The sequence below is a fragment of the Pyrus communis genome, chromosome 7, assembly GCF_963583255.1.
Source record: "Pyrus communis chromosome 7, drPyrComm1.1, whole genome shotgun sequence".
NCBI classification, from domain to species: domain Eukaryota; kingdom Viridiplantae; phylum Streptophyta; class Magnoliopsida; order Rosales; family Rosaceae; genus Pyrus; species Pyrus communis.
Window position 1 is genome coordinate 25,692,729 of NC_084809.1, and position 25,953 is coordinate 25,718,681.

The following is a 25,953-nucleotide window of genomic DNA, read 5'->3' on the forward strand; positions in this document are numbered from 1 at the left end:
TTATCTTATTAGCAATGACTTTTGACTCTTAGAATAATATAATCCTTATCAAAACCCATTCTGATATTGTACAATTTCACTTCAATTAGAATTCAGCTAGATTACCATTTCAATTTGTCTTTCTCAGAGTCCCACTCTTGTTAGGACTAACCTAAATCCATCACAGGCTGAACATTTGATACCATCTGCCCTGAAAGGATATCACTGGGCCAAGGATTAGGCTCTATTGTGAATTACCCACATTCGTCCAAATCCAATATTTTAGACCCAAAAACTAGCTTTCATAATGCAAAGAACTATCAACAACCTTCACTAGTACAAAAACATGTTTGCGCAACGGCAACTTGCTCAACGTAGCAAATTTCATGGCACAAAGTATGTTTGCACGGCGCTAAACAAAAAACGTTGCGCAAATGGCCTTTGCACGACGAAGACTGATGTCGCGCAAAACATCATTGCACGATGCAGGTGCACATTCGTCACGCAAAATAGTTTTGCACGACACCAGTCTTCGTTGCGTAAAATGTCATTGTGCAAAGGACGTTTGCGCGATGCTTTGTGTGTCACGCAAGATTTTGGTGCCAAACCAAGAATGCTTTACCATTTTTTTCCTAGCTTTGGGCGACGCAAGTGCACCTATGTCGCACAACGTTGTTTTTTTTTTTTTTTTTGCCCATTTGCTTTTCTTTTGGGGTTCTTGCATTGCCTTTTTCTTTTATGGTATTCACTTGTGTAAATGTTTTAAATTGACAATCGAATTAGTTCATTGTATTCATATAGGGTTAAGGAGTGTAGCTGTAAAAAAATCATCAAAATCGAATTTAAAATAACTATTAAATCATGATTTTTTTGTTTATAACCGTCGAAAATGTTTGTCCCGTTACTTGATATCTGAATGTTTGTTTTTTGTGATTTTTGGTATATAGGATCTCGAAGCATATACAAACAAGTTCGGCGGTTAGATTGTGTAAATATTTTAAATCGATGATCGAATTAGTTCATAACCAAAAGGGGAAAAAAAAAAACAACTTTGCGCGACGTAGGTGCACTTGCACCACGCAAAGCTGTACGCAGGTGCACCTACGTCGTGCAAAGTTCTTTGTTTTTTTTTTTTTTTTTTTTTTTTCCCCTTTTGATTTTCTTTTGGAGTTCTTGCATTGCCTTTTTCTTTGTGGTATCCACTTGTGTAAATATTTTAAATTGATGATCAAATCAGTTCGTTGTATTCATATAGGGTCAAGGAGTGTAGCTATAAAAAATCATCAAAATTTCATTTATAACCGTCGAAGAGTTTTGTCCCGTTACTTAATCTCTGAATGTTTGTTTTTTGTGATTTTTGGCATATGCAATCTCGAAGTATATACAAACAAGTTTGACGGTTGGATCGTTGAAATTAGTTTCATATAATGTGTATCCCATCAAAACCATAGATTCCCTAACATTTAGAATTTATTTATACTTTCACTAAGTATAACATAAATTTTTGTGGTATCGACTATTGTAAATATATTAAATCGGAGTTAAAATAACCGTTAAATCGTGATTCTTCGTTTATAAATGTCGAAAAGTTTTGTCATGTTACTTGATCTCTGAATGTTTGTTTTTTGTGATTTTTGGCGTATGTAGTCTCGAAGTATATACAAACAAGTTTGACGATTGGATCGTTGAAATCAGTTTTGTAGAATGCGTATCCAATCAAAATGATAGATTCCCTAATACTTAGAGTTTATTTATATTTCATTAAGTATAACATAAGATTTTGTGATATCCACTTGTGTAAATATTTTAAATTGACGATTGAATCAGTTCGTTGTATTCATATAGGGTCAAGGACTGTAGCTATAAAAAAATCATCAAATCAGAGTTAAAATAACCGTTAAATCATGATTTTTCATTTATAACCGTCGAAAAGTTTTGTCCTATTACTTGATCTCTGAATGTTTGGTTTTTTGTGATTTTTGGCGTATGCAATCTTGAAGTATATACAAACAAGTTTGACGGTTGGATCGTTAAAATTAGTTTCGTAGAATGTGTTTCCCATTAAATTTAATGGTATATATATTTACTAAGTAGATTTTAATTTATTTATTTTGTATTTATAGCACTTAAGAAATTGAATAATATATATGTAAAAAAAATTATTGTGAGTTTTTGTTAGAAAAATATATTATTGTGGGGTTTATGTAAAAAAAAAATTAAATTTGAAAGGATTAAAGTCATATTTTCAATAATTTTTATAATAAAATTTATTTTTAAAAGAAATACCTTGCACGACACCTTAATATGTCGTCGCGCAAAACCATTTTGCGCGACATCAAATTGTATACTTACGTCACGCCAGTTGTAATAATTTTAGCGGTAAAATAGTGAAAATATGACCTCTCTCTTCCCACTCAGTCATACCTCCAGAATCATCTTCCCTTCCTCTTTCCAACCCTCAAGTTAGTTTCTCCAAATTCACAGCCGAATTTTCTCAATTCCAGATCTAAGAAATGGTGACCGTGGGTATTTCCGGCAATTTCTGGCAAAGTCTGCCGGAACTGGACCTCAACCAAGAGGTAAAAATGATCCTCTCTTCGTGGCTGTTCCCTAGTGTGATTTCTCAAAATAAAAACTTTCATTTTTTGGAACGATTCTGGATTTCGAATTTTAATTCCATTTTCTGTATGCATGTCAAAGATTGGGGACGAGGAAGGTGAATCAAGGTTGTTTCCAACCTGGGCCGAGAAGAATGGAAGCCTTGGAAGGTGCCCGCCGCGTCGGGGGTTGTGGCCGCAACTGCCTTAACCAATGTTGCATTCCAGGTATTTGTTTAAATGTCCTCCACTTTGAATTTGAATTTTTTTGCTTTATCTTTTACGTACTTGAATTGGTGTTTTGCAAAACAAACCTCCCTATGTGATATGTTGTCAAGAAATTGCTTCATTTGTTGATTTCGTGTTTTTCGACAGGTTCGGGCGTTATTTCTTATCTGGGTATTTGTCAGTTACTCGATATATACGGGTTGGAGTAGGAGCGAAGCTTCTTTCTTTTTTCTTTTTTTTTTTTTGGATTTGAAGAAAATGATTTTATGTTTATGATTGGGTTGTGTACCGTTTTCGGTTTGCGTAGGTGCAAAACTTCCATTGTATGCCTTCAAGAAGCTGAACGTGAATGATGGTGACACGGGTTTGCTCGGACATGAGAAAAGAGAGCCTCCCGTTGCATTTCTTGACTCACTGCTTCTGAGGGAGGTAAATTGATAAACAGGAGATGAAGAAAGAATCACCAGCTTTGTTTGTTTCCTTTTGTAGTTAACAATTATTATGGAATAAAATTGTTTACCACTCCATGGTACAAATGGGAGGATCGCATGCAGAGAAGGCTATTTCGCTATGATGTCACTGCTTGTGAAGCCAAGGTGGATTCACTTACTGTTTCCTCAATTTTGTAGTTTCCGTAAACGGGATTTGGAATTCGAGCTTAGGAACAATGTGTATGTATATGTACTACTTATTTGGAATTCCGTAAACCGTATATGTACTACTTCTTTCTTCTTTTTTTTCTACCCAAATTGTGAGAACAATGCATGCCCAAGCTCCACAACACAAACCTTATAATTCTGAGAAAGTTCAAGGCCATCATCAACAATTCATGTCTTTCTGTCGAAATTATTTATGCATGTCTTGCATTATGGTTTCAAAACCCGCATTTTTCTAGTTGATTCTAAATTTTTAGTCTATTTGTTAACGGTCATCATTACCAACATTTGTGCAAAATTGTATAACAGATCAGTTATCTACTCGCAAGTATATCACTTGTGAAATGTTGAGACTCATAAATCTATTTGCTGAAAATTTGATCTACTTATCGCATCAGTTTTTCATGTGGAATGTTAGAGACTCATACTTGCAAGTATATGCTTTTTATGCAGGTGGTAGGAAACAATAAAAGTGTAAAGGCATACTTTTGTGTATATTTTAGTCATCTGATCCATGTGCTTATGTGTTTGCAGGTAGAGATAGCAATTATTGAGGTGTTCTTGCTGAAGTTTTTCGTGATGTGATTCGAGTTGATTGTCTGAAGTTTTTGCAATTTTGTTGATTTGTATGTGTGTTTTGTGTATGAACATGGAGGTGTTCTTGTTGGACTAGAGAGGAAGGAAGGTTTAGGTGATTGAGGAAACCTATACTTACCAATCTAAGAGAAGCACCTTTCAGGTTTAACCCCCACCCCTTCTTCCCTGCTTTTATAATGTGGTATTGGTTTGAGTCATAAACTTGAATAGAAAATTGTAGGATTATAACCTGTCATGTCCTTTAGAGCAATTCCACCGTGGGAAAGGCCCCCCAGGGCTATCCACTATTTAATCCACCTAGTGAATAGTAACTATCTTTTGCATCTCCACCCTTACACTTGAATAGCCCTGACAATAGGTAAATAAAATAATAGTATTTTTTGCAACTTGCTTGGAATTTCCCGTGCACTCTCCACTCCCTCATGGCACTCGCTTTCTTTCCACTCATCTTTCTCACTTCTCTCTATTTTTCTGAAGTTCCTCTCTCTCTCTCTCTCTCTCTCTCTCTCTCTCTCTCTCTCTCTAAGCTCTAGACACTCTCACTCTCTCTAGAGCTTCGAGAGCTCTCACCCACTTTCGTCTTTGAAAATTAAACAAATCAAACTCCAAAACCATGAAACCTTAATATCTGGACTAAAGGATCCGAGCTATACCATTGCATGCGTCATCAGACCATCACGATGTAAACCACCATTGAAGCCGAGAGCTTCAAGATCTGAAACTCGAACCCAGGTGAGGTCCTCTATGCAAATGTTGTTTCATTATGTCTTAATGTTGCTTGAGACAAGATTTGTGGTGTTTTTCTAGTTCGAAACCAAAGCTTTAACCCCTTACAATTTCTCTGAAACCTTGCCCAGTTTGAATCCAATCCAGGTACTTAAATGCCTCTTTGCATGTGAAAATTAGTTGGAAATTACTAAGGTTTGACATGCATGCATACTGTTTTTCCCCATTTCCAGAATCTGGCGAAGAAACCCAGCCCTCGCAGGCCATTTTCCGGCAATAAAAAAGTGGCCGACGTCAGCCTTACGTCACATTGCCTTTAGGCTAGCAACTCGTGCCAAGCCTCTCCCTTAGGCTGTCACACGCTGGGGCAAGTGGCTTGGGCTATCTGGCCCTATTCCATCGCCAGTCCACTGGGCAAAAGACCACGGTGGAACTGCTCTTACAGGCTAGAAGAATACAGTTGATGAAAATGCCTATGAGATTGCGGAAATGAAGTAGTGCTAGATGCTGCAGTCCTGGAATCTAGCATGGAGATGGATAATAAAGGTGACACATCCACCATGGGATAGATATTATCGAAACTTTTGCTTGGTTAAAGATTTTAGAAAACTTACAGTCGATCTGCTGATAGAGAAACTACAATTGGAAACCTTTGTAATTTAGTTTTTGTATTTTTCTAGTCACACCTTGGACCTCCTAGCCGATACACATACCCAATAGCCTGATGTATAGAAGACTACTTCTTGTAGTTTTTTTTTTTTTTTTTGTTCGAACGTCTTGTATGTATATTTTCATATATTTTATAATTAAATTTTTTTTCTTGGTTTATTAATTATTGTTTAGAATTTAATTACAATATTTATTAAAATATATATATATATATATATATATTTTTTTTTTTTTTTGCCAAAAAAAAAAAAAAAACAAGGGTTTTCAAGACGAAGAAGTAACCTACATCGCATAAAACCACTTTGCATGACGCAGGTCCTTACGTCGCGCAAACCCACTTTGTGCAACGTAGGTTACTTCTTCGTCACGCAAACCCTGTTGTCACTGCCTTGGCGCAACGGTTGGTGCACGATGAAGGTTCGTTGCGTTAATTTTACACGACGTTTTTTGACTTTGCACAACGAAGGACCTACGTTGTGCAAAGTGTTTTTTGTACTAGTGCTTGTAGTTGATGAAAAAAAGATTGGACAGATGAAAGGTCTGGTGAAAAGAAACAAATATATAGTAAGAGAAAATAGAGGTATGAGTTCAAAATAACATATATGAATCAAATTTAAGGTGTGACTCTACCTTGGGGATTAAAATAAATGTAAGATTTTGAGGTAAACATAATCACTATTTCGATATGACTGTATAACTTAAGTTGATAGAGTTTTGTAATAATAGATTATATGAAAGATTAAAAACAATATTGTAGGCAACATTCTAAAAGACGCTAGGCACTAATTAGGTGCAAGTTACGGCCTAAAACCTAGGCGCCTAAGCGGACTATGTGGGTTTAAGTTTATTTGTTATATATTATATAATTTAATTTAATTTACTATGCAATCACAAATAAATATTGAATAACATGTTTTTTATTTTTTTATTTTTTATTTTTTTTATAAAGAAGGATACACATGTAGTGTAAGAGTTTTAAATACATAATATGGAGTGGACTTTTTTTTTTTAACAAACGATGTTATCTATACTAAAGGGGTAAGGGATTGGGCTAAGCCTCACAATGAGTTAGCAATAATTTGGTTTAAATTTGCCTTTTAGCGAGAATCGAACCTAAGACTTCTCACATACAAGTGAAGATGAATACCACTAGATCGTAGTACTAAGTGGCAATATCGAGTGGACTTAAAAAGGATAAAATATTACCCAAAAATAATAAGAGTAAGAAAATGATTTTTTTTTTTTTTTGGGTTGTGTGGATAGCACACCTCTTTTTATTTCTCACACACCCTTTTAATTTTCAGCTATCGAATCAGATGAATGAAGAAGATCAAAGGACAAAAACTAACAAGGAGTGTGTGAGAAGTAAAAAGCGGTGTGTGGATAGCACAGTATCTGCCTAATATGGTTTCCAATTTTGTGTCCAACTAGTTGTAAAACGATGTGGTAGCCGACTGTTTAGCGTCTAGGCGCCTCCTGGGCTAATTTTTAGAGCACTGATTGTAGGAGACTTTATTGCAGCTAATGTTGATAGATTCAGAGACCTATTGTATTCCTAATAGTGAGTTTTCAATAGGGTTATGAGACTATTACAGGTTCATCCTTGCCAATGTTTAAAATATCTACGAAATTGTTGACATTTTCTTCGAAATATCTAAAAAATCAAGAATTGATATGAAAAGAAGGGTGAAATGCAAACTTCACCTATATTGGCGAGATAGAGGAAATCAATGAATACCAACGATCTTTACCAATTCACTATAGAAATTTTGTCGAAACCCATTGCAGAATTTGAACTTTTGAACTTTTTTAAGAAATTTTTCTCTAATTTGTACTAAATCTGTATGAGTTGATATACCTAGTGTTTAAAATACCGATATATGCAAGAAATATTGATATTCAAATTTATGAAAATATCGATGTATATATTGATATCGGTTGCCTTCGATACAAATTATGGAATTTTGTAATAGGATGAGTATATCAACTCATTCTAATTTAGTCGAAATTAGAGAAAAATCATCATCCTACAAATATTATATTTATTGAATATTTGTTATTTGGGGGTTCCTATTTTATTTTGTCTATTCAGTCTTTTTTTATCTCTTGACGTAATGACTTGTTTAACCGGTTAAGCATTTCGGCAAGCGTTGTTGATCCACGAAAGTTAGAACTAGAAAAGTTGGGTTGGGTTTTGTTGAAATGAGATGAGTCTCCTAAATTCATGTCACTTCCCCTTAAACCCCAAGGCAAAACCCCAAACCCCAAGGCAAAAGGCAGAGGGCAACAGCAAAAGTTAGAACTAGGAGAGTTGGGTTGCGCTTGGTGAAATAAGTTAGAACCAAGAGAGTTGCGGCCTCAGCGAAAAAAAATAAATTAAAAAAATTAAAAAATACTAGGTTTTAGGGTAGACTAAATTTACAAACTAAATCCTATGCTACCAATAAAAAAATATACTTAAATAATAATTCAATAGTCAACTTCCATGTCTTTAATTTACAAATTTAGTCTTCTTAGCATACCTATTTTGGTCCAATTAGGTCTGGACAAATTTTCTCAAGCACAAAATTGAGATAGAAACCGGTTTACATAGTTCGGTTCGATTTCCAATCCGGGTTTGACAGGTTTTGGTCAACTCTGTTTTTTGCGGTTTCATTTCACTTGGTTTGGTTCGCTTACTCGGCTCATCAATTTTTATACGAATCCTTACTCTCTATCAAATTTAATTAATAAGAGGTATGAAGAAAAAATATGTTTATGAAGGATTTTGCCACAACAAATTTTCTTTTCTTGACCCTCAAATCAACTGTGTTACTAAAAGAGGGACCTGATCAAGAGATATGGATCCAATCCAAAGAGTCATATGCTTAAAAAAGAAGAAGACGAAGTGACCAATTTAGAATAATAAAATGGACGGACGGACTAGAATAAAGATAAACCCATTTTTGAAACGATGCTTCCACACAGGGCGAAAACAAGTCTAAGTTGTAATAAAGTAACACAAAAGAATCATTGCTCTACATAAGTTCAAGGATCAATACTAATAATATTTTTAGTTCAAGTAAAACTCCAATTGGATCATATATCAGGAGTCAATGATCCAATTTTTTAACCTTTACTTTTATATATATTTAAGTTGGTTGGAAATTGATTAGTGGAAAGCCATAAAATCGTTTGTTTCATTACTTACAAATTTTCATTTTCAGGTCGATTATGTAACTTTATGTAGACAAAAGAATTTGATCACATCATTTTATGGCAATATTTTTGGCTAGCTCATCCTTTGAAGAAATCCTTACTCCGCCCTTGGTCAGGACTAGCAAAAAAATTTCTTCTCGGACGTTTAAAATTTAAATTGATAAACCAGTGCCATTATATGTAACTAAATATGTTGAATATTTGGGAACTAAAAGCTTCTTAAGTGACACCAAATTTTTAGGAAGTTGTTTAATCAAACTAAACAGTGTTGGTACGTCATGCATTTCCATATCATGCATGAACAAGAATCCCTATTACGCTGTGTTTGCTTCAAATTCAATTACATTAAGACCTGGTTTGGTACTAAGGTGATTCTGAAAAAAACTGCTATAAAAAAAAGTTGGGAGCTGTTTTTGTGTTTGGTAAACACTCAGCTTCAGCTTTTTTTCATAGTTTTGCATGAAAAAAAGCCAAAAACAAGAAGCTACAAAACCCAGCTTTGAAAAACCGGCTTTTTTTCACATCTGTTTTACATAAAAGTTTACCAAACACTCTAATACTGCTCTTTTTTTTTCAAAAGTACTTTTACAAAAAAGTTTACCAAACACTCTGCTGGTTTATTTCACAGCTGCTTATTCTCACAGCACAGCAGAAACAGCTTTTTTTCAAAGCACAGCAATACCAAACCAGCCCTTAATTCAAAGTACTTCAAAAGCTTGACAAACAAACAAAAAAATAAATTTCAAATGCGCTCATATATAATGATGGAATTTTGAGGATTAATTGGTGACCGTACGTGGAGAGAAGCCTTCCCTATCCAATTGCGGAAAGCATAATATCTTTCTTTGCGGTGAAAAGTAGTGTTCCCAAAGTGTATGAATTCGGCGGCTAGCGGATTGTCTTTATTCCATATTCTTCCTTTGGATAACCCTCCTCATCCTTCATCTCATCACCCTAACTTCTGGATAACTCTCACACTAATTTTTGGATGACCCTCACCCTTCTGAGAGTTTTTAAGGGTTTAGTATTTACAAGTTATATTTGAATTTCAACTATTTCTTGTTTGCTTATTTGAATTTCAAATATTTCTTGTGACAAGCAAACATAATGTTTACCATATATAATATAAGCAATAACGAAAAATAGTGACAAGCAAACATTATGTTTACTATATAATATAAGCAATAACGAAAAATACACTATGAGGGAAAACACTAATCAACAATGAAATACGTGTAATTTATTCTACGTGTTTTTGGTTGAGGTAGATTCTTATGCGTCCGACGATAAATGTTTATTGTTCGATAATGAATTGAACAAACGATTATGATCATATGGTTCATGGACGGAACCGGACTAAAGAAAGTATGTAATATAGTGTGATAGAATGGCAGAATCTTAGCCTTAAGGATATGCCTAAAATGGAATCGATCGATAGTATGCCTTAAAAGTTGCAATAACAAGACTCTTTGTGCGCACTGAAAGTGAGTCGAGTGGGAACCTTGAGATGTTGATATTAATATGACAAGACTATTAGCACTGAGAAAATGAGTGAGGTCAAAGTGTAATATAGTTGGTGACAAGACGAATAATTGGGGGGAAGCTATGGGGGCAATGACAGGTGGATATTCACCGCCCAATGATATTTGATCATGCAAAATATCCTTGAAGATGAGACGACTACGTATTCTAAGATAAGGCCTGAATGGCCGGGGAGTCTCCAAATCTCCATGCTTCCTGGCAACTTGCATGCCTGCATGCCTAATCCCTGACGCCACCCATACGTCAATATTTTGGTGACAAGTTCACCAACATGGTGCTACTCTGTGCGGATGTAAATACATGCCCCCTATCCAGACTTGGTTAGCATCCACGAATACTTAATAAGGACAGAAACTTAATGACTTAGTTAAGTAAAAAGTACTGTAACAAAGTTTTGATTAAATATTCGAATGCATTTTTTAAAGAAGTACCTGGCAAGTGTGTTTCCATAAAGAAGCAAGAATTATTTTGAAAATTTTAGTCATTGCCACAAGCACTTTTAATTCCCAAATTTTGGGTGTATATCCACGATTAATTATAATCAATACTTTTGGAATGAATCCATATCATTTGACTACTACACCCGATTTGCGTGAGGCATCAGGAACGCACACAATTATCGTGATTTGGTGAACATTTTATTCGTTTATGCATCTCACAGAAAACGGCTTCATGCATGATAAGACATGCCAACATGCATGCATGCTTAGACCTTACTCCTTCCCTATAAATAGTGGCATTGGAAGTCGTTTAAGTTCATCCCAAGCTCAGCTCTCTCTCCCCTCTCTCCATCTCTCCCTCTCTCCCTCCCAACCCAAATTGTCGTTGTGGCTTTCAACTTTTAAGTTCTTTCATTATCTTTCATTTGCCTTGCAATTAGTGGTAATATTGTTAAGTTTTGTTGCTATATATATATATATATATATATATATATTTGTAGATGGAGGAGGCATAGGTGAATTTGCTGACAGAAGATAGAGAGCACAGATGAGGAAATGCAAGAACAAGGCAGCATCTCCATCCTTTGTGCTCTCTATTCTTCTGTCAACACCTTCAGCCCCTTACATTCCCTATTGCCTTTATATAGCCATATGATGCCTTTCTATAATCCATATTAATCGTCTATCCTGTCTGTCTGAACTTCCTTCAACATGAACAAGTAGTACTAGCATATAGAGTGCATCTCGATTGATAAATCTTGGAAAGCATGAAATAATTAAATACACACACACACACATATACATATATAGGTTTTACACGTGTGTGTGTGTGTGTGATGTTTTTTGCTTCCATACGCATGGTTTGTTTGCTTATTTCAATCCTTTCAGTCATTACACAACAACAGCATGATTGAGAATTTCCCCCTTTTATTACTTTCCTCAAATATATAACAGTTGAATTCCTATCTAGGGGTGCAACTCGGGCGGGTTGGACGGGTTGGAAAGTTAACCCAATCCTGACCTAACTTTTACACTTCGGGCTCGGGTTCGGGTTGGGTTTCATTGGGGTTTATTTGGGCTCGGGTTTAATTGGGTTAGGGTTTACTTGGGTTGGGTTCGAGTTGCCCAACTTTTTTAAGTTTAATCTTGTAACAACTTAGTTTCCAAGAATTTCTAAAAAAATTTAGCCAAGTAGCATCAAAGCTAGCTAACTTTAATTTCATAAATCAATCTACTATAAAGCTTTAGGATTTAGAGACTACGAATATGGGCTCACTAATCAAAGTGGATGAGGATCTTCTCCGAATCCTCTTTGTGGGGATCCTAGGGATCCTTACATCCTAGTCATTCATCGTACATCATGCGGCCAGTTTTCGTCAGGTACCATTTGTGTTTAATTTTAAATAAAAAAAATCAAATGATTTCTGAATGCGCGATGTACGATGAATGGCTAAGATGTGAGTATCCCTACGATTCCCACAATTTGGATCTGGATGGGATTCAAATCTAATCAAAGCCTCTTATTCTCTAAAAACTTAAGTAATTATTATAAAGGGTAATTTATTAAAAAAGTATTAGAAAAGGCATTGGTTTTTGGATTTGGCTCACTCACTTGGGTGTACTATGAGCATTAATTAATATGGGTTACAATTTGGGTAGATTGGATTTCGTTAGTCTTGCTGGGTTGGGACTGGACAGGCAAATGATCAACCTAACTCAACCCAATCAATGAATGGGTTAAAATTGGGTTGGGTTCGGACATGTTATAACTAAAAAAAAAACCGACTTATTCAGGTTTAAAGTCAAATTGGACATGGGCGGGTTCAGATTGGCCCAACCCAAATTGCACTCTTAATACTATCCCACTTTATCCTATTTGCAGTTTAAATTGGTTATGTGTTTACTTTCTCCTTCTCTTAATTATAAAAAAGGAAATTTTGATTATAAAATTAAAGAAATATTCTTTTTTATTCTTAATTAAATAATAGGGATTATTGGATCCCAAAATTATGTCATATATCTGTCGGTCCAAAAATAGAGAAGCAGAAGTGCTAGCTAGGTTTTGATGACAGAAGATAGAGAGTACATATGATGAAATGCAAGAACAAGGCAGCATCTCACTCATTTGTGCTCTCTATGCTTCTGTCATCACATCTTCAGCCCTATGCCTCCTCTTTATATTTATCTCTGTTGACAATAACTTTGTCCTTTTTTGTTCTTTATCTTCTGCATCAAGGAGAGATGAGAAGTATGACACGGATACATCGTCACATTCCATACCACTCAATATGGGTTAGCTTCATCCACGAGTCTTTGTATGACGCAAGATGCCGCCATAGCAGTGTACTAGTTCCATACAAGTAACCCTCAAGAGACAAACGACAAGGGTCCATCAGCAATCCACCCATCAATGCCACCGCGCAGACCAGGCAACAAAGCACCAAGTACCGAAAAGATAACTGAAAGTAACAAAACAAAGCCAACAGGCAGATCCGGGGTTTAACCTACTCCTAAGTCCTAAGAGTGTAATTCTAAAGGACTTCACTTTTGTACTTAAATAAGAAAGTACTTCTATCCTTTAATAAGAAAGTACTTCTACCCTTTGCTGTTTTGCTATGAATCTAAATACTACTCAATGTTTTTGTTTCTGTGGTTTTTTTTTTTTTTTGGGAAAACTTAATGTTTTTGTTTTGGATAAACAATTGACACTTGATGTTAGAACCAGATTGTTTACATTCTTGATTGCTAAGAGATCTGACTAACAAGTTCTATTCTATTTTAGCGTCGAAATGTTCATAGAGAAAATGAAGATAACATAAGCAAAAATTAACTAAAACCAATTCTAGAAAAAAAAAATTGCGCATAATTAAATACGATGCCAAAAATTATTGCAAAAATAAAAAAATAAAAAAATAAAATATAGCAGTCCTATACAAGTGGAGGATTGCCATATTAGTTAGGGTTCTCTATGTTTGACGTTCAAATACTCTCCCCTCATGTTAGAGCAAATTAGTTTAGAATATCATTTCAACTCAATAAAAAAAAAATTAATAATTGCAATCCAAATGTAGACACCGATTATAGCAAAGACACATCACGAGAATTCCACTTAGCCACTAAAGAGGTCTATGTGAATGCTAGCCAAATTTAGGAAAAAAATTTCAATGTGCCGAGAACATGACTCGGTACGCAAAGTGTTATAATACAATTTCTTGAATATTTATTTTTTATTTTTTGAGTTTCCAATCAATTATTTTATTACATTTGGTGTACCCAAACACACATCGGGTTTAGGTCTAGGTGCTAACTCTACTACTTAATTTGACCCAATTAAGTTTGGGTTTTTATTTCAACTCCTTTTCCTTCTATGCAAATTGGAGTAATAGGCGTCTAAGACACTATAAAAAATATTAGGGATGTGTTATCCACACACTCTTTTTTACTTCTTACATATCCCTTATTAATTTTTGTAATTTGATCTTCTTTAATTCATCTGATCCGACGGCCGAAAATTAAAAAGATGTGTAAGAAATAAAATTAGGTGTGTGGATACCAAATCCCAAATATTAAATGTGGTCTATTGAGCCCTTTAGTGTAGATTTTCAACTAAGAGTATCTCCAATGCAAATGTCTAAAATTAAATGTCATAAGTAAATTTGAAGATTTATGTGGTAATGTCAAACTTTTTTGTGCTCCAACTCATATGTTTTTTTTTTATCCAATTAATATTTGTAAGACCCACTCTTCAAAACAAATAAATAAAACTAATTTTCATAATTTATGATTGGTGCATTACTAGGATTCACACAACAAAACATTTAAAAAAATAATACCTTGACATCAAATTTTCTCATATGTCAAAATTGGCAACACACGATAGATATATCAATCCACTTAGGATTGACATATCAGTTGGAGCTTCTATTTACCTTCAAATTTTATAACGTGGCATTTCACTTAACATTTGGTATATCTTTGAGAGATGGTCTAACCAGAATATTTAAATGCTAAATTATATAAAAAAAATTAAGTCGAGAAGATGATAAAATCATTATCATTTCGTATTAAGGTCACATTAAACCCTACTCAAAATTTCGGGCCAGTAAGGCATACCCCCACCTGTAATAGTTCTGCGGACAATCGCAGCTAGTTGTTTCTAAAAATTTCTCAAGTTTAATTAACAAAAATATATAAATAATAAGGGCGGTTTAGTTGGGCCCAATACACGTCCAAGTCTTACTTGCAAAATATGTAGCCGCATATTTTGAAACCCATATTGTTTTGTTGGCCAGTGGTTTAGCCTCCTCCAAGATACGCTAGCTCTAGATCAATAAGTCGTAATATTTACAGGTGGCGACTCGACTGACATGGTCCACCAGAATTACCCATTGATCTTCTTGCATATGTTCTTATGTGCCCCAAATTTTTTATACTATATTAAAATATGAACATTTCAGTACATTGGTCAGTAAAATATATTATGATACGAACGTTTAAGCACTAATTATAAAAACAAAATTAATAAATTACAAGTAGCGATCTACCATAGTAATGGAGATGAGTGTTACCATTGCACCACTAAGTAGGTTTGAATATCGTCAGCTCTCTAATTTAATATCTACAACAACAAAACATTTTACCACTAAGTGGGGTCAGTTATATAAATCCTAGAACACTAATGCGCTTGGTTCTATATCAAGTCCTTCGTTAGATCCAAGTACTCTTAAGTCTTTTCTTAAAGTATCTTCCAAAGTCTTTGTTGCACATGTCCAAACCACCGTAACCGATTTTCTCTCATCTTTCCTTCAATTTCGGCTACTCCTACTTTACCTCGGATATCCTCATTCCTAATCTTATCCTTTCTCGTGTGCCCACATATCCAACGAAGCATCCTCATCTTCGCTACACCCATTTTATGTACGTGTTGATGCTTCACCACCTAACATTCCGTGCCATACAGCATCGTCGGCCTTATTGTCGTCCTATAACATTTTCCCTTGAGCTTCAGTGGCATACGACAGTCACACAACATGCCAAATACACTTTTCCACTTCATCCATCCAGCTTGTATTCTATGGTTGAGGTCTCCAACTAATTCTCCATTCTTTTGCAAGATAGATCCTAGGTAGCGAAAACGGTCGCTCTTTGGTACTTCCTGGTCTTCGATCCTCACCCTTAACTCATTTGAGCCTTAATTTGCATTGAACTTGCACTCCATATATTCTGTCTTTGATCGACTTAGGCGAAGACGTTAAGATTCCAACACTTATCTCCAAATGTTGAGCTTCGTATTTACCATTTCCTGAGTTTCATCTATCAACACTATATTATCTGCGAAAAGCATACACCAAGAAATATAATCTTGAATATGTCCCGTTAATTCATTCATTACCAATGCAAAAAGGTTAGGACTTAAAGATGAGCCTTGATTTAACCCTATAGTTATGGGGAAGCTTTTGGTTTGTCCTTCATGAGTTCTTACAGCAGTCTTTACTCCATCATACATATCCTTTATAGCTTGGATATATGCTACTTGTACTCCTTTCTTCTTTAAAATCCTCCAAAGAATGTCTCTAGGGACCCTATCATATGCTTTTTCCAAATCTATAAATAACATGTGTAAATCTTTTTTCATATCTCTATATCTTTCCATCAATCTTTGTAAGAGATAGATTGCCTCCATGGTTGAGCGCCCTGGCATGAACCTGAATTGGTTGTCCGAGACCCGTGTCTCTTGCCTTAGTCTATGCTCAATGACTCTTTCCCAGAGCTTCATTGTATGACTCATTAGATTAATACCCCTATAATTCATGCAATTTTGTACGTTGCCCTTATTCTTGTAGATAGGCACCAAAGTGCTCTTTCGCCACTTATTTGACATCTTCTTCATTTTCAAAATCCTATTGAAAAGGTATGTGAGCCATGCTACACCCATCTCTCCCAAGACTTTCCACACTTTAATCGGTATATCATCTAGGCCCACTGCTTTTCTACGTTTCATCTTTTTCAAAGCTACAACCACTTCTTCCTTCCAATTCTCTAATTTAATATCTAATCTAACAAATCTATCACTTGGGTATGGCACCGTTGAGACGTTGTATAGAGATTTTATGCATGGTACATGATTGACAGGAGAGTATTGCAAACATGTATTCAAACGATCGAGATTACGATGTAGCAAAATTGTGTGCTATTGACATTGTCACCGGAAAGGGTAGTACGTGGGCGTGATCAAGGTGTTATTCTGTTGATTTATGCGTCTTTCCCAATGGGCGCAAGATGATAATATTCCACCCTCGGGAATTTGTTACTTACTTATCGGGACAACAATGAGTTGTTGGTATTGCGGGCTGCAGACCGTAGTATCAATAACTTATTTGTTGGGTTCGTTAAGTAAGTGGACAATTAGGCCCATCTACGTTAGTATTTTTATTTATTTATTTATTTATTTACTTACTTATCTATTGTTTGGGCTTAACCTAAAGATATTACACACATATCTTCAAAGTATGTGACGCTACAAGTGCGTAAGTGAAATTTTTTTACGTTCGGTTATGATTTTAGTACAACTATTTTAACTTTACTTTATTATATACGTATTTTGACATTACGTTATTATATAGCTATTTTTTACTTTATGTTTTTATAAAGGTATTATCTTATAGTATTGTACTGAAGGAGAAGGAAAGTTTAGTTTGGAGGCATGAAGAGGAATCATTGCATTCCGATCGCGACGGAACGGCATTCTCTTTTATGCAACCGCTCTTGCTTGATTTTTTTCTTTATATATATATTTTCTCTTCCCATCTTTTAAGTATTTTATTTATAGCAAGTTATTTCAAATTTTGGGGATGAAATTTTTTTAAGGTGGATAGATTGTGACAACCTGTCCTTAATTTTACGAATTTATTAATTTTAAAAGAATGAATTGACGAAAATGCCCTTGAGGCAAGATTGTTGACTTTAGTTGACCATCTTTAGTGACGTGTATGAGCTATTATTTTGTAGTATTCTTAAAGTACTTGACAGTACGAATGCGTAGGCGTAAGCAGAAGTGAATTTGGAGTTACGGTTAAAATTTTACAAAACTACATACGTGAAAGGCATTTTGGTAATTTCACGTCACGGGGATATTTTTTTGGTTTTGTCTTTTGTGAAATTACTTTGTAAGCCAGTGGGGCCCACAACCCATTATCACCCTTCTTCCCCATGTCCCCTAATCTCCCGGTCCTTTCTCTCTTTCAACTCTCATTTCTCTTTCTCTCCCTTTCATCTTTCATCTCTCTTTTCTCTCTTTCCCTCAAACTATCTCTCTCTTCGCTTTGTAAAAACAACGGAATCGAGTAGCACCATCACCACCTCGCCATACTCCGGCAAACCTCACAACCAAACTAATACCATATCATCACCATCAACCTCGCAGAAGACCACCAATCTTGTACCCAGTTTGCTCAAAACACCCAAGTGAAAAAATGGAACTGCACAGTGACTTTTATCACTGTTCACTCATTTCTCTGACCATGTGAGCCTCAAGACCCTCAAATCCTTCTTAGTTTGAAGCTCTTATGTTGTTTTAACCTTAAAAATGAGTTTAGGGGACGATTTGATGCAAAATACGCATTGAGATGATTTTTCACCAGTTTTCCAGTGACTGACCAGCCACCTTTAGGCCATTTTTTGGGCCAACACCGATGTTAAATTGGCCCCACTTTGGTATGGTTTTGTTCCCTACATTTCTAGCTTCACATTGGTTTTTAAATCATTGAATTCGGTTGAAAATCGAGCTCGAATTGAACTTTAGAAGTCAACCCTGCAATTCGACTATTTTAAAATAGTTCCTTTATTAGCCGTACTTTGTACGGAAACGCGTTTATACATTAGTACGTTACCTATTTATGTAATTAGTTTTGTTTCTAGGCGAAATGCATCGGAAAGACTCGATGTCATGAGGTGGGTTCAACTCAACGACATGATTTGTGAGTGGGTCTTTGTTTTTTAAAATATTATATATTTATTTAATTTCCATTTATATAATTGATAAAGAATTTTCTAAAATGAGCTTTGTTTGGACTAACGTTTTTAAGAATTAACGTATTGATGAAATTTATGAAATTACCATAAATTCCACAAGACGCATGTTTATGCATATTTTGACGTGATGCCATGAATATACCTATGGTCAAAAATATTATTATTTTATTGTGGTGAATTACGAAGTTTCCGTAGTATGATCATATTTATGTTACTACTCATCATGCATGCTACACTAGTGTTTGAACTCTCCCGAGCCAAGGTCAAGCTTCACGTGTATGTTCACATCACACCATGCACTCACTTTAGATCCAATATAGGTGCCAGTCCTATCCTAGATTGCTATAGGCAATTAGGACTTATATGTGACGCGCATAGCGCCAATCTTCATGTCATTGTAGTACTAGAGCGTAAGTCCTTATTACACCCAGTCCTGGTCATGTCAAAATACCTCTGCATGAACTCGTGTGTTAGCATACGTCGATGAGCCCCTATTAGTATATGTTTATTTATTTGAGATATTGGGATTATCGAGTGTTATGTGTTTATTTACGAAGTATTATGAAGTATTGCGTCCTCGATGATTTTACTGTTTACGGTAAGTATTTTCATACTATACGTAGTACGTTATATTTGGAAACTATACTTGTTTTACAGCGAGGGGTTATTATGTTTTCGAAGAGGTTTTTACAAAAGTTTAATTTTAGACCCACTCACCCTTGTTTTTCACCCCTCCAGGTTTTAGTAGCTGAGCTATCTTATTGACGAGGATTCTTGGCAAATCTTGGTATTGGAGATTACCTTCAATGGTATAACTCTCATTTTACTTTTATTATACTTTACTTATACTCTGACATCACGTGTGAAATAGGTTTATTCCCGCTCACTAGCCCACTTTTACAGTTAGGCATTTTGAGGTTTAAATTTACTCACATTTTTCACATCACTACATATTATGGCTTCGTCACCCTCCTGGTGTCGGCCAGTATAGCTCGATTCAGAGTCCAGGTAGACATTCCTGATCGGTGTGTGTCAAATAAAATTATGACATGTGGACACATAATAATGTGTAATGACAATATGAAATGGTCCTTATGTAAACGTTTCGTTTCTTTATGTTTCTTATTATGCTATAAGTTTTTGAATTATTTCGTGTCCATGTGTCATTATTTTATTAGTGGTTATAACTTACAAATAAGAATGATAATGAAAAGACTAATTTGCCCTTGAATTTGACGAAATAGTGGACGGAATCTACGACAAGGGGTTAATTGGTTGATTTTAAATAGTTCAGAGGGTTAATTTACCAAAAAATTAGTTCATGGGGTCAATTTCAACTGGTGTAATAGTTTAGGGGGTCAAACCGCAATTTACCCTATATTTTAAGTATAAATAGACACTTATTTATAAGAAATATAATAGATTTACTTAAATCCATCTAGTCCGCCTAGGCGTTTGCCAAGGCCCCACCTAGCCACCTAAGCGCTAGGCTCCAGCCCGCCACCCGATTAGCACCTAGCGTATTTTAAAACCTTGCTAAATATTAAATCAAAAAAAAAAATATATATATATATATATATATATATATTTGAATTAAGTATACATTGAACCACTACAATCAATATGTAATATAACACCAAGTTTTTATTAAATTTTAATTTTTTTCAAGGGTTAAAGTTAAAAAACCCTTCAATTTTAACAACATGCATATGAAAGGTAATAGCTATATTTTAATCTAGCGTTTTGAGAAGAGAAGAAGAACCGGAGAATCGAAGAAATTGGATAGAGAAACAAGTGAAATACGCAATTTAGCTGATTTTCATTACCATTCTTACATTTGCTTAACTGTTAAGCAACCGCATTACTCACTTATTACTCCCCTCAATCTTAGCGTGGGTTTCATGGCTAAGATTGTAGCTATGATGAACAAACACTGGACCGTGAAATTCTTGTCAAATTATCCACAACCTACTCTTTTGTATAGAAATATAGTTATAAAAGATCAACTTTTTGGACCTTTTATCCAACGAAGTGATAATTTAGAGCGGGAGATTGTCACAATGAAAGATAGGAGGAGATAGGAGGAGATAGGAGGAGAATGAATGAATACATGCAAGTCTTTCAAAATTGATCTTATCTGACATACATCTATAACACAGTGAGTTAATGCCGTATATTCTACTTTAGTAGAACTCCTAGACATGGATAATTGCTTTTTAGATTGTCAAGAAAAAATCACATAACTTGTAGCAAACCTTCATTTGTTAATGTCAGCAACCCAATCAGAGTCTGAATATGCTGAAGTGGTATCATCAAATGAGGATTTATAAGTCAATCCATAGTCTATAATGTTTCCAAAGATATCTCAAGATTCTATTAACTGGAAAGAAGTGTGCATTTGTAGGTTGATAAATATGTTGACAAAGTGTGACATATCAGGTCTTAAAAATGTTTGATATTGAAGGGCACCCACCAAATTTCTGTAAACTTAGATCCGAGAGAGGAGGTCATTCTGAAACAAGCAATTAAGTATGTGGTTTAGATGAAGTTGGGTGCATGTTTACAGTTCTCCATTCCAGCCTTCTTAAGCAACTCTCTTGCATATTTTGTTTAGTTCACGAACAGATGACCATTGTCTTTGTATTGAATATGAAGACCAAGGAAGTTTGTCAACTGGCCCATATCCTTTAATTTTAAATCAAACAATTCTCCAAGGTTCATGATTATTGAGTGAACTAATATGAGCTGTTGATGATGTTTCAGAAAAGAACAGGGTCGGTTGTCTTTTTATTATATCAGCTCAAGTAATTTTGACACATGGCAATCCAATGGCTTATAAGCCACATAATAAGACATCTAATCCAGGAGAAATTTTTCATTGTGACCGGAACACGGATGGTACACTATATGTTTTTATATAAGTGATGGAAATTTTTATATTTTTAAGTTATTAACTTTTTAACACATATATCTCACAATTTGTACAGTAACACGTGGTGTACCATCCAATGTGACGGTCACACTAAAAATTATCTCCTAATCCACACCTTACATCCGTCCTATTAGACTAAAGTTGAACTTTGATTTACAGCTCAACAATTCAAATACAATGGACCAATAAAAAAACAATTCAAATACAAAAAATACTTAGAAACTAAGCAAGCACTAAACAATCTATCAATCAACCAACACTTCTATCCGTTTACGTTTCTAAGCATCTAGATTGATAAAATCGACCTAACCGCCCATCCATTAGTCCAAACTACCAGTCTCTAATCTTCTGACCGTACATTTTCTACACCCTTCTATCACCACGTTTATAAGTAAGTTTTGTGGTGCCAATTCCAAACTGAAACGTACTCTATCAGTTGTCACCCTACAATCAATTCCTCACCAAATAGGGCTTGTAAGAATGCCTCACCATCATCCACCAGGACAACCACCGCCTCCTGATCCTTTTGCTCCTCCACCACCAGGTCCGCCACCACCAAGACCACCGCCTCCTGATCCTTTTGCTCCTCCACCACCACCAGGAGCTCCTGCTCCACCACCGGGACCTCGCTCTCCACTTCCACCAGGGCCTCCTCCACCGCCAGGGCCACATGGTCGTCCCCCGCCACCTTAATATCACCTCACAGGCTCGCCTCAAACAGTATACAAGTTAGTATTGTTAGCATTATGTATAAGAAATAAAGTGCATGTGTCCATGTAAGCTTCATGAATTATCTGTATGTACACACGATAGGATCAATGCCTACCTTATTTAATTAATTTAAAGGGTTAATTGCACTTTATACTCCAAGGTGTGGAGGTCATTTGTACAATAAGCCACTAAGTTTAATTTTTGCATTTTACACCTTGAGATTTCTGTATTACACTAATTTAACTTCTTTATCAATTTTAGCGTTTAATTAAAAGTTAAGTGCTGATGTGATATAGACTTAACCCACATTTTAAGGACTCGTTGACCTCAACTTTAGCGTGTAGTACTTTACTCTTCTATTGTTTCAATCCTTTTATAATATTAAGAGTCAACAAGTCTTCAAAATATGAGCCCAATATATAGCACATCTAATCATAATGCCTAATTAGAATCTGATTTCTTTATAAATACCATTATAATCCAAAAGCATATACTACAATTAATTAGACCTAATAATTTCTTGCACAACATGTTAACACAAGACAAAAATAACGGATTTCAGGTCAACAAGATAACTAATTGAGTCATTATCTGATCATCCGTTAAGACCCGTTATTAATGAGTTCTTAATAATTTCCACACGGGTAACCGCCCGTTTCAACCTCTTAATAATTTTAAACTACTAAAAAAACCTTACTAGCTACTACAATAGCTATAGTACTAAATCTAACATGAGTGAGATTAAAAATTTCCAATATACATTAAAAATGCAAAGCAATTTAAAAATACCAAAGGACATTAAAAATTTCATCAAAATTCAATTACAAGTGTGAAAAATAAAGTAAAATATGAAAAACGATCGTAATCGCATCCTCGTCATTTGACTTTTTTAAAACCCTACAAGCCCTCATGAATAGTGTTTTAAAGGGAGTTTAAAATAAATAAAAATTCATAATAATTAATGTACAAGTTGAAAAACTGTGAAAAATATATATATAAACACTCGTGGTTGCACTATCTACACTTTGCCAATGGTTACATCGTCGTTTAGAATATTAAAACCCTCCAAACCCTCATGAATAGTTTTTTTTGTTTGAGTGCAAAAATAATAATAATTTATGTATAGAGGTGCGAAAAATGTAAATAATAAAACAAAATATATATATATATATTATTGCTTGTAATGACAAGTTTTACAACTGTCATGAAGGAGTTAACTCCGAAATCCAACACCATAATTCATAAACCCTAGATTTATATTTTAACCGTCAATTGTTATTTATGCTCTATTCTTCTCACCATATTTCATTTTTCAAATTTTCTTTTTTGAAAACATGATTTAGCTAATGCAGAAAAATGAACTATTTAGATTGTTAATATCACGTCCCGATGTTTACAGTTAACTGAAATATGAGTCGTGTTACATATATAATTTCTAGGGACTTTATCAATTATGAGCAATATTTTTTCACTAACCGTAAAAATTTGACCATGATATCAACTATTCGAACTGTTCATCTTTCTGCATTTGATAAAAGATCGTATTTTCTAAAATAAAAAAAATGAAAAAACGAAATTCGATCGTATTTTCTAAAATTAAAAAAAAATGAAAAAACGAAATTCGATGAGAAAATGGAGAGTAAACGAAAACAACAGTCAACGATTAAATTTAAATCTATGGTTTATAGGATTACAGTGGCGAATTTTGGAGTTGACCTCTTCACAAAAATTGTAGAGCTTGTCACCAAGAACATTTGTGTGTGTGTGTGTGTGTGTGTGTGTGTGTGTGTCTCTCTCTCTCTCTCTCTCTCTCTCTCTCTCTCTCTATATATATATATATATATTTCACACTTCTACATTAATTAAAAAGCTATTAAAAAACATTATTTCAAAAATAGATTAGCAAGTGTTGGCAAGTGTTATACGACACAACCCGTTAAGATGTCGAGTATGTCACGAAAACAATATAAAAAGAAAATATGACACGAATGACGGATCCACAATTAATCATAGTGATTACGTGTCAACTTTACTAAGTATGTACATGTGTGGAAAAAATCTAGGGGTGGGTGCGGGTTGGTCAAAATTGCAAACCAAAACTGACCAAGTTAGGTCTAAAACCAATCAAATCAATTAACCGAATGTGCCGGGTTGGTTTGGATTGGTTCTCGGTTTCTATGAAGACAAAAATACATAATAAACTTCTCTTCCAAAAGCTACATAGCATAGCACCAATATGAGTGATTGCTAATTAAGGAAAACACAAATGAAGCAGCCCAATGTTAGCACCAAAGCAACAGCTAAGCTTTTCCAACGATTGATACAATGTAAAACAACAAAGATTGTTGCAATAATGTATAACTGTGAGAGATTTTAGAGAGAGAAAGCATTAGACTTGAGGAAAAAGAAAGAATCTTGTATTAAGATAATGATCTTACAGAGAGTACATTTAGCTATATATTGTAATGCCTTATAGACTTAGCTCTCCAAATGGTGCCCATGTTCTTCTCGAAAGGAACTCTTAAACTAATCAAGTTTTGTTTTCATATGGTGGAAACACGGTAACTCGCAAATAACTAACCATTTATATTATTACATGTATTAATTATGATTAAAAAATAAAATTAAATATAGGCGGGTTGGTCTAGTTAACTGCATCCTAAGAATTTTTAGAACTAATTGTCAAACCGATTACAATCGGTGTGATTTGGTTTAACCATCGAAAATTTAATAAAATAAAAAATAAATAAACCAAACCAAACCATACCAAACCGTCAATGCGGTTCGGAGGTGCAATCGGTTTTTTTTTTTTTTTTTTTTTTTTTTTTTTTTTAAATGCTCAGCCCTAGAAAAATCTAAGTGAAGGGAACAATGGAACATAACCGAAACGCGTTTTCTGGCTACCAGTCTTCCAACTACCAGTCTTATATGATTGTCTAAAAACTTCTTTCTAGTGAATTAACAAACCGACTGTATATCTTTATATAACTGTCCATTTCTCTCGTCAATTATCTTCGCTTGCAACCAAAATTTCAAAAGAAAATGGCATTCCGTAGGCATCCGCCAGGACCACCACCACCCGACCCATTTGCACCACCACCTCCCCCTCCTCCTCACCACCATGGGCATCCACCAGGTCCACCACCTCCACCGCCGCCTCGGGAATTCTTTCCTCCACCTCCACCTCCCCATCTGGAATTCCATCCTCCACCTCCACCACCAATCCACCACCACCCACCTGGTACTCCACCCCCACCGTATTACCCACCAGGCCCTCCGCCACCTGGTCCTCCTCCACCGCCTTACTCAGACCCCCACAGACCGCCACCACCACATTGGGGTCGGCCTCCTCCACCTTACTAGGTAATTAATTTACAGCAGTTTTTACTGATATATCTTATTTGTATATGGTCTACATACGTAGGGACGTTGGATGCACGGGGAACGTCTGATCAAGGCTGCTACTTTAAGGAGAGAAAGAAATAAAAGATCATGTTTATAGACGTTGTAAATCTTATTCATGTTTTTAGACCCTATTTTTTTCATCATGGGTGTGTACTTTCACGATTCAAATAACGTAATAATATAATTGCAAGGTAGATAATATTTAGTTTGGTTTGGTACTTCATGTGTATTTTTCCCCAGAT

At 35.1% G+C, this 25,953-nt stretch overlaps 1 protein-coding gene and 1 long non-coding RNA gene across 4 annotated transcripts; both read left to right on the plus strand.

Moving 5' to 3' along the window:
* Positions 1-2,399: 2,399 nt before the first annotated feature.
* LOC137740945 (GDP-L-galactose phosphorylase 1-like) lies at positions 2,400-3,540 on the plus strand. 3 transcript variants are annotated; one of them, XR_011069190.1, is made up of 4 exons: positions 2,400-2,558; positions 2,680-2,804; positions 2,952-3,003; positions 3,112-3,540. XR_011069190.1 is itself a non-coding variant. In XM_068480749.1 (4 exons), the coding sequence occupies exons 2-4, from the start codon at positions 2,732-2,734 to the stop codon at positions 3,240-3,242; spliced, it is 228 nt and encodes a 75-aa protein (XP_068336850.1). In that variant the 5' UTR covers positions 2,400-2,558; positions 2,680-2,731; the 3' UTR covers positions 3,243-3,540. The 3 variants fall into 3 exon arrangements, 1 of the variants encoding a protein (XP_068336850.1); XM_068480749.1 differs by having other exon boundaries at positions 2,952-2,975; XR_011069191.1 differs by lacking the exon at positions 2,952-3,003.
* An 18,404-nt stretch (positions 3,541-21,944) lies between these two features.
* LOC137739849 (uncharacterized) lies at positions 21,945-25,916 on the plus strand. Its single transcript, XR_011069121.1, has 2 exons — positions 21,945-22,323; positions 25,731-25,916. It is a non-coding gene; the product is annotated as an uncharacterized lncRNA (long non-coding RNA).
* Positions 25,917-25,953: the final 37 nt, after the last annotated feature.

Excerpts from the sequence above, each read along its gene's own strand:
- LOC137740945 (XM_068480749.1), top strand. The coding sequence starts at position 2,732 with ATGGAAGCCTTGGAAGGTGCCCGCCGCGTCGGGGGTTGTGGCCGCAAC. Across the intron at positions 2,805-2,951 it reads TAACCAATGTTGCATTCCAG|GTTCGGGCGTTATTTCTTAT; the intron begins GTATTTGTTTAA and ends GTTTTTCGACAG. Across the intron at positions 2,976-3,111 it reads GGGCGTTATTTCTTATCTGG|GTGCAAAACTTCCATTGTAT; the intron begins GTATTTGTCAGT and ends CGGTTTGCGTAG.